The sequence below is a fragment of the Chiloscyllium plagiosum genome, chromosome 17 (genome assembly GCF_004010195.1).
Source record: "Chiloscyllium plagiosum isolate BGI_BamShark_2017 chromosome 17, ASM401019v2, whole genome shotgun sequence".
NCBI classification, from domain to species: Eukaryota; Metazoa; Chordata; class Chondrichthyes; order Orectolobiformes; family Hemiscylliidae; genus Chiloscyllium; species Chiloscyllium plagiosum.
This window is the reverse complement of record NC_057726.1, coordinates 72,104,217-72,113,064: the sequence shown is the minus strand read 5'-3', so window position 1 is coordinate 72,113,064 and position 8,848 is coordinate 72,104,217. Positions and strand designations below refer to the sequence as shown.

General features: G+C 43.4%; 1 protein-coding gene across 10 annotated transcripts in view; it reads right to left on the bottom strand.

The window, feature by feature from the left end:
* Window positions 1-8,848, bottom strand: part of dnaaf1 (dynein axonemal assembly factor 1) — a 131,954-nt gene that overhangs the window by 5,626 nt on the left and 117,480 nt on the right. For all 10 annotated transcript variants that reach the window (XM_043707396.1, XM_043707397.1, XM_043707394.1 and 7 more), the window contains one exon: window positions 7,863-8,250. In XM_043707396.1, the coding sequence (XP_043563331.1) occupies window positions 7,863-8,250 (388 nt within the window). The remainder of the gene's footprint in view (window positions 1-7,862; window positions 8,251-8,848) is intronic.

The window sequence follows — 8,848 nt, the reverse complement described above, 5'->3', positions numbered from 1 at the left end:
TGTGGCTAGTTGGTGTTCATGGATGCGGATCATTAGCTGTCTTCCTGTTTGTCCTACGTAGTGTTTTGTGCAGTCCTTGCATGGGATTTTGTACACTACGTTGGTTTTGCTCATGCTGGATATCGGGTCCTTTGTACTGGTGAGTTGTTGTCTGAGTGTGGCTATTGGTTTGTATGCTGTTATGAGTCCTAATGGTCGCAGTAGTCTGGCTGTCAGCTCGGAAATGCTCTTGACGTATGGTAGTGTGGCTAGTCCTTTGGGTTGCGGCATGTCCTCATTCCGTTGTCTTTCCCTTAGGCATCTGTTGATGAAATTGCGGGGGTATCCGTTTTTGGCGAATACATTGTATAGGTGTTCTTCTTCCTCTTTTTGCAGTTCTGGTGTACTGCAGTGTGTTGTGGCCCTTTTGAACCGTGTCTTGATGTTAGAATTCACCATTAAAAAAATTATGCAAGCACAATTCAAAGATCTCAAGATATTCAAGAAGACAAGGCGTGGTGTTTTCAAAGGCAAAGCATGTTTAACTCATTTATCAGCATTCTTTGGAGGAGTAACATGCTGTGGATAAACAGAATCCTGAAGATCTTCTACAGTTGGATTTCTGGAAAGTCTTTCACAAGGTGGCACATGAAAGGTTATTGTAGAAAATAAAAGCTCATGATGGGGGGATGCGGGTTACATATTAGCCTGGACAGAAGTTTGTGCTGACTGGCAGAAAACAGAGTATGCATAAATGGTCATAATCAGGACTTGTCTGCTGAGATAGTATGGGCTAAGGTTAAAAACAGGAAAGGAGGGGTCATTCTGTTTGGTTGTTTTCTATAGGCCTCCAAAAAGTTCCAGAGTTGTAGAGGAAAGGATTGCAAAGATGATTCTGGATAGGAGCGAAAATAACAGGGTAATAGTTATGGAGGCTTTAACTTTACTAATATTGACTGGAAACGCTATGATTTGAGTACCATTTGAGTACCATGAGTAGGTGGGGAGCAGAGGGATACAAATGCTTAGGAATTGACCGACAGGTTTAGACAGTACGTTTGGATCAGCTCAGGCTTGGAGCGCCGAAGGGCCTGTTCCTGGGCTGTAAATCTTCTTTGTACCTGAGATAGGTCAGTTTTTGTCCAGCATGTACAGGATATGTCCTGACACAGTATGTAGACAGGCCAACAAGAGGGGAGGCCACATTGGATTTGGTACTAAGCAATGAACCGAGCCAAGTGTTAGATTTGGACGTAGGTGAACACTTTGGTGATAGTGACCACAATTCAGTTAAGTTTACTTTAGTGATGGAAAGGGACAGGTGTATAATGCAGGATAAGAGTTGTAGCTGGGGGAAAGGCAATTATGATGCAATTAGGCAAGGTTTAGGATGCACAGGATGGGAAATGAAGCTGCAGGGGATGGGCACAATTGAAACATGGAGTTTGTTCAAGGTACAGCTACTGCGTGTCCTTGATACGTATGTACCTGTCAGGCAGGGAGGAAGTGGTCGAGTAAGGGAACCATAGTTTACGCAAAAAATTGAAGCTCTTGTCAAGAGGAAGAAGGAGACTTATGTAAAGATGAGATGTGAAGACTCAGTTCAAGTTAGCCAGGAAGGACCTAAAGGGACCTAAAGGATCTAAGAGGAGCCAGGAGGGGTCATGAGAAGTCTTTGGCACGTAGGATCAGGGAAAACTCTAAAGATTTCTATAGGTATATTCAAAAATATGATGAGAGGAAAATTAGGGCCTGTCAAGGACAGTAGTGGGAAGCTGCACATGGAGTCCGAAGAGATAGGAGAGATGCTAAATAAGTATTTTTCGTCAGTATTCACATGGAAAAAAGCCAATATTGTTGAGGAAAATACTGAGGTACAAGCTATTAGACTAGACAAGATTGAGGTTCATAAGGAGGTGGTGTTAGCAATTCTGGAAAGTATGAAAATAGATAAGTCTCCTTAGCCAGATGGAATTTATCCTAGGATTCTCTGGGAAGCCAGGGAGGAGATTGCCGAGCCTTTGGCTTTGATCTTTATGTCGTCATTGTCTACAAGACTGGATGATAGCAAATGTTGACCACTTATTCCAGAAGGGGAGTAGAGACCAACCCTAGTAATTATAGACCAGTGAGCCTGACTTTGGTTATGGGTAAAGTGTTGGAAAGGATTATAAGAGATAGGATGTATAACCATCTAAATAGGAATAATTTGATTTGGGATACTCAACACCGTTTTGTGAAGGGAGAGTCGTGCCTCACAAACCTTGTTGAGTTCTTTGAGAAGGTGACTAAACAGGTGGATAATGGTAAAGCGGTGATATGGTGTATATGGATTTCAGTAAAGCGTTTGATAAGATTCCCCATGGTAGGCTGCTGAAGAAAATGGGATGGAGGGTGATTTAGCGGTATGGATCGGAAATTGGCAAGTCACTAGTGGTGTATCGCATGGATCCATTTTGGGGCCACTGCTGTTTGACATTTTTATAAATGACAAGCTGGTGTATGGGAGAAGAATTCACATTTTTGGATTATTGGAATCTCTTCTGGGGTAGAAGTGACCTGTACAAGAAGGACAGATTGCACATGAATTGGATGGGAACTAATATACTGGCAGGGTGATATGCTAGAGCTGCTCAGGAGGATTTAAACTAGTAAGGTGGGGGGGGAAGAGTGGGACCAACGGAAATAATGAGGAAAGAAATCAATCTGAGACTGCTACAGTTGAGAAAAAAAGCGAGTCAAACTGTCAGGGCAGGCAGGGACAAAGCAGAGAACAAGGTAGGACTGATAAACTGCATTTATTTCAATGCAAGGGGCCTAACAGGGAAGGCAAATGAACTCCGGACATGGTTAGGGACATGGGACTGGGATATCATAGCAATTACAGAAACGTGGCTCAGGGATGGGCAGGACTGGCAGCTTAATGTTCTGGTATACAAATGCTACAGGAAGAACAGAAAGGGAGGCAAGAGAGATGGGGAGTGGCAGTTTTGATAAGGGATAGCATTACAGCTATACTGAAGGATGTTCCCGGAAATACACTAAGGAAAGTTATTTGGGTTGAACTGAGAAATAAGAAAGGGATGATCTCCTTATTGGGATTGTACTATAGACCCCCTAATAGTCAGAGAGAAATTGAGAAACAGATTTGTAAGGAGATCTCAGTTATTTGTAAGAATAATAGGGTGGTTATGGTAGGGGATTTTAACTTTCCAAACATCGACTGGAACTGCCATAGTGCTAAGGGTTTAGATAGAGAAAAATTTGCTAAGTCTGTACATGAAAGTTTTCTGATTCAATCTGTGGATGTACCTACTAGAGAAGGTGCAAAACTTGACTTACTGTTGGGAAATAAGGCAGGTCAGGTGACTGAGGTGTCAGTGGGGGAGCACTTTGGGGCCAGCGACCATAATTCTATTAGTTTTAAAATAGTGATGGAAAAGGATAGACCAGATCTAAAAATTGGAATTCTAAATTGGAGGAAGGCTAATTTTGACGGTATTAGGCAAGAACTTTCAAAAGCTGATTGAGGGCAGATGTTCGCAGGTAAAGGGACGGCTTTAAAATGGGAAGCCTTCAGAAATGAGATAAAGTGAGTCCAGAGACAACATATTCCTGTTAGGGTGAAAGGAAAGCTTGATAGGTATAGGAAATGCTGGATGACTAAAGAAATTGAGGTTTGGTTAAGAAAAAGAAGGAAGCATATGTCAGGTATAGACAGGATAGATCGAGGGAATCCTTAGAAGAGTATAATGGCAGTAGGAGTATACTTATGAGGGAAATCAGAATGCAAAAAAGGCTCATGAGATAACTTTGGCAAATAGAGTTAAAGAGAATCCAAAGGGTTTTTACAAATACATAAAGGGCAAAAGGGAGAGAATAAGCCCCTCAAGGATTGGCAAGGCGGACTTTGTGTGGAACCGCACGCGATGGGGGAGATACTAAACGAGTATTTTGCATCAGTGTTTACTGTGGAAAAGGACATGGAACGTATAGAATGTAGGGAAATAGATGGTGATATCTTGAAAAATGCCCATATTACAGAGGAGGAAGCGTTGGATGCTTGAAGTACAGAAAAGTAGATAAATCCCCAGGACCTGATCAGTGGTACCCTTGAACTCTGTGTGAAGCGAGGGAAGTAATTACTGGGCCTCTTGCTGAGATATTTGTATCATCGATAGTCACAGGTGAGGTGCCGGAAGACTGGAGGTTGGCAAACGTGATGCCACTGTTTAAGAAGGGTGGTATGGACAAGCCAGGGAACTATAGACCGGTGAGCCTGACCTCGGTGGTGGGCAAGTTGTTGGAGGAAATCCGGTAACATGTAGAGTGAGTATAAGCCAGACCCGTTGTAAGATGAGACCTGGTTTTGGCGACGCTGCGGGGAATAAAAATGCTCATATTCTAGCAGACTCGCCTCTTGGTCGTTTGTTCTGTGTCAGACTACTCTCCTACGAACCTGACCTTGAGAATTTTTTTAAAACAAAGACGTTCGACAAGGTTCCCCATGGGAGACTGGTTATCAAGGTTAGATCTCATGGAATACAGGGAGAACTAGCCATGTGGATACAGAACTGGCTCAAAGGTAGAAGACAAGGGTGGTGGTGGAGGGTTGTTTTTCAGACTGGAGGCTGATGACAAGTGGAGTGCCACAAGGATTAGTGCTGGGTCCACTACTTTTTGTCATTTATATAAATGATTTGGAAGTGGTAATAGTTAGTAAGTTTGCAGATGACACCAAATTTGGAGGTGTAGTGGACAGTGAAGGAGGTTACCTCAGATTACAACTGGATCTTAATCAGATGGGCCAATGGGCTGAGAAGTGGCAGAAGGAGTTTATTTTCGATAAATGTGAGGTGTGCGTTTTTGGAAAGCATATCTTAGCAGGACCTTTACACTTAATGGTAAGTTCCTGGGGAGTGTTGCTGAACAGAGAGCTTGGAGTGCAGGTTCATAGTTCCTTGAAAGTGGAGTCGCTGGTAGATAGGATAGTGAAGGTGGCATTTGGTATGCTTTCCTTTATTGGCCAGAGCAGTGAGTACAGGAGTTGGGAGGTCGTGTTGCGGCTGTACAGGACATTGGTTAGCCCATTTTTGGAATATTGCGTGCAAATTGGAAGGATGTTGTGAACCTTGAAAGAGTTCAGAAAAGAATTAGAAGGATGATGCCAGGGTTGGAGGATTTGAGCTATAGGGAGAGGTTGAATAGGCTGAGGCTGTTTTCCCTGGAGCATCGGAGGTTGAGGGGTGACCTTATCGAGGTTTATAAAATCATGAGTGGCATGGATGGGATAAATAGACAGAGTCCCTTCCCTAAGGTGGGGGAGTCCAGAACTAGAGGAAAAAGATATAAAAGAGACCTGATGGGCAACTTTTTCACGCAGAGGGTGGTAAGTATATGGAATGAGCTGCCAAAGGAAGTGGTGGAGGCTAGTATGATTGCAACATTAAAAGGCATCTGGATTGGGAGATGAGTAGGAAGGATTTGGAGGGGTATGGGACGGGTGCTGGCAGGTAGGACTAGATTGGGTTGGGAAATCTGGTCGGCATGGACGAGTTGGACCAAAGGGTCTGTTTCCATGCTGTACATCTCTATGACTATGACCTGGATGAGGGCATACAAGGATGGGTTAGTAACTTTGCAGATGACACTGAAGTTGGTGGATAGTGCGTAAGGATGTTGCAGGTTGGAGAGGGGAATAGATAAGGTGCAGAGCTGGGCTGAGAGGTGGCAAATGGAGTTTAATGTGGAAAAATGAGAGTTGATTCGCTTTGGAAGGAGTAACAGGAATACAGAGTACTGGGCTAATGGTAAGATTCTCTGTAGTGTGGATGAGTGGAGAAATCTCTGTGTCCATGTACATTGATCCCTGAGAGCTGCCACCCAGGTTGATAGGGTTATTAAGGTGTTTGGTGTATTAGGTTTTATTGGTAGAGGGATTGAGTTTCAGAGCCAAGAGGTCATGTTGCAGCTGTACAAAATGCTGATGTGGCTGTACTTGGAGTATTGCATATAGTTTTGGTCACTGCATTATAGGAAGGATGTGGAAGCATTGGAAAGGGTTCAGAGAAGATTTACTAGAATGTTGCCTAGTATGGAGGGAAGGTGTTATGATGAGTGGCTGATTTTGTTAAAGAGAAGAAGGTTAAGAGATGAGTTAATAGAGACATACAAGATGATCAGAGGATTAGATAGGTTGGACAGTGAGAGCCTTTTTCCTCAGATGGTGATGGCGAGCATGAGGGGACATGGCTTTAAACTGAGGGGTGATAGACATAGAATAGATGTCAGAGGTAGGTTTTTTTACTCAGAGAGAAGTAAGGGCGTGGAATGCCCTGCCTGCACCAATAGTAGGCTTGCCAACTTTAAGGGCATTTAAATGGTCATTGGATAAATGTATGGATGATAATGGAATAGTGAAGGTTAGATGGGCTTCAGATCGGTTTCACATCGGTGCAACATCGAGGATCGAACTGTTCTATGTTCTCAACTTGTTCCAATAGTATAGCTACCCTATAGTTATAGAAACATAGAAAATAGGAACAGTAGAAGAAATTCACCCCTTCCAGTGTGCTCTGCCGTTATGATCATTGTTGATCATCCAACTCAGCAGTGTGTTCCTGGTTCCAACCTTCCAGCTCAGCATTGTCCTTATGACCTGTTCCACTTGCCAATCTCCCTTCCCACCTATCTGCTCCACCCTCCCCTCTGACCTATCACCTCCATTCGCCTATGTCTGCCCCTCTTCTGCAGCTACCTTTTTGCATGGGTGTTCTTGGAAAGGGAACAGGCCGTGTCCACCACTACTCAATATGCTTAGAGACAGGTGGCCACTGCAGGAGGTGGAATGCCTTATTTTCCCTTCCAAGTTCATTTTGATTTGATCCCTTTCCTCTTGTTCTACCTTTCCCATTAGTGGGCATTGCCATTAGTGGGCCTTGCAAATAGACTAATTAGGAACATGGATGATTTAGTGGTGGTTAGTAAGAGGTGAAAAGTACCACAGATGATTTGGTGATTTCCGTCAGTGTAGTGAATTAATTTTACAATATGGTCAGCCAAGTTAGTTCGAGGTTCATAGCCCAATGGTACTGAATGAATGGCGAGTACATATCCAAGTTATAATAGTGTGGTTTGATAGGAAGTAATGATGGATTGTATTCAAATGCATCAGCTGCTCCAACTGTTGTACAGTGGTGGGAAATTTGAAATTTGCTCATGAAGCCTTGGCGAATTGCTATACACTTGGTAGCACGTACAAAAGCTGTTGTGCATCAGTGGTGGAGGGAATATTTTGTTTCAGGTCATGTGCCAATCAGGTAGACTATAGTTGAAAAGTGTGGAGCTGGAAAAGCACAGCCAGTCAGACAGCATCTGAGGTGCAGGAGAATCAACATTTTGAGCTTAAACCCTTCATCAAGAACGCAGGCAGCATCCAAGGAGCAGGAGAATCGACGTTTCGGGCATGAGCCCTTCGGGCATGCCCGAAACATCGATTCTCCTGCTCCTTGGATGCTGCCTGACCTGCTGCGCTTTTCCAGCAACACATTTTCAGCTCTGATCTCCAGCATCTGCAGTCCTCACTTTCTCAAGGAAGATGGACTGGTCAAGAGGGCGGTGCCAAGTTGACTACTCCTAGACTACTTTATGCTAATTAGTGTCAAGTTTGAGAATTGCAAGGAGACAGCATTCCAAGACATTCCTGACTTATGGTTGTCAGGGAAGTTGATGGAAGATTGAGGTATTGGAAGCGGCAGATTGGTTACTATTCACTTGCCTTTGGTCTGCTCTAACAGCCATTGGATATATAAATGGCTGATCCAGAGAACACTCATGGAAAAATAGTACAGGGGTAAAGCATTACCTGCTCTCAGTATTTTTACCTTCAGTCAGTAGTTTAATTTGATCAGTGCTCTCAGTTACGGATTGGCTAGAGATTTCCCTTATGAGTATTCTTGTAGGTTGGTCTTCCTCAGGTATCCCTGGTGGAGTACTCAGTTCAAGTGTTGTTATCTCTACATTTCTCTCACTTGTTAACATGTTTCCTATTTTGCTGGTAGTTAGTTGTGTCGCAGACTTTTCTTCTGAAATTTCACTTAGTTTCTTTTGGCTAGTTTTATCTCCACATTTATTCTCTTTTAGATCTGCTGAATCTTCTTCATTTATTTCATCTGTGACGTTCCAAATGAGACTTTCCATACCTTCCCCCGTGTCCAACTCACTATTGTCATATTCAGCAGCAATGATCTCAATCTTTGGCCGATAGACAGTCTGAAAGAAGAGGGGAAGTATTTGAATTTTATGTTAAACATTTGAGAAAATTATTGTTTCCCGGATGTACCTGTTCACCACTGGAACCCTTTAATCTCACTTTGACCAAAATGACCATTACTGCCACATTAAGTGAAACAATGATCAGAACTTGTGAAGGTTTGTAGCTCAGGTTGAGGTTTAGAGTTTAGGTTTGCTCGCTGAGCTGTAGGTTTGATATCCAGACATTTCCTGAAAGCAGGAGACAACAGCTTTGCTTCTCTTGGAGGTCGCCAGGTAATGAAACGTCTGGATATCAAACATAGAGCATAGAACAGTACAGCACAGAACAGGCCCTTCAGCCCACGATGTTGTGCCGACCATTGATCCTCATGTATGCACCCTCAAATTTCTGTGACAATATGCATGTCCAGCAGTCTCTTAAATGTCCCCAATGACCTTGCTTCCACAACTGCTGCTGGCAACGCATTCCATGCTCTCACAACTCTGTGTGTAAAGAACCCGCCTCTGACATCCCCTCTATACTTTCCGCCAAACAGCTTAAAACTATGACCCCTCGTGTTAGCCATTTCTGCCCTGGGAAATAGTCTCTGGCTAT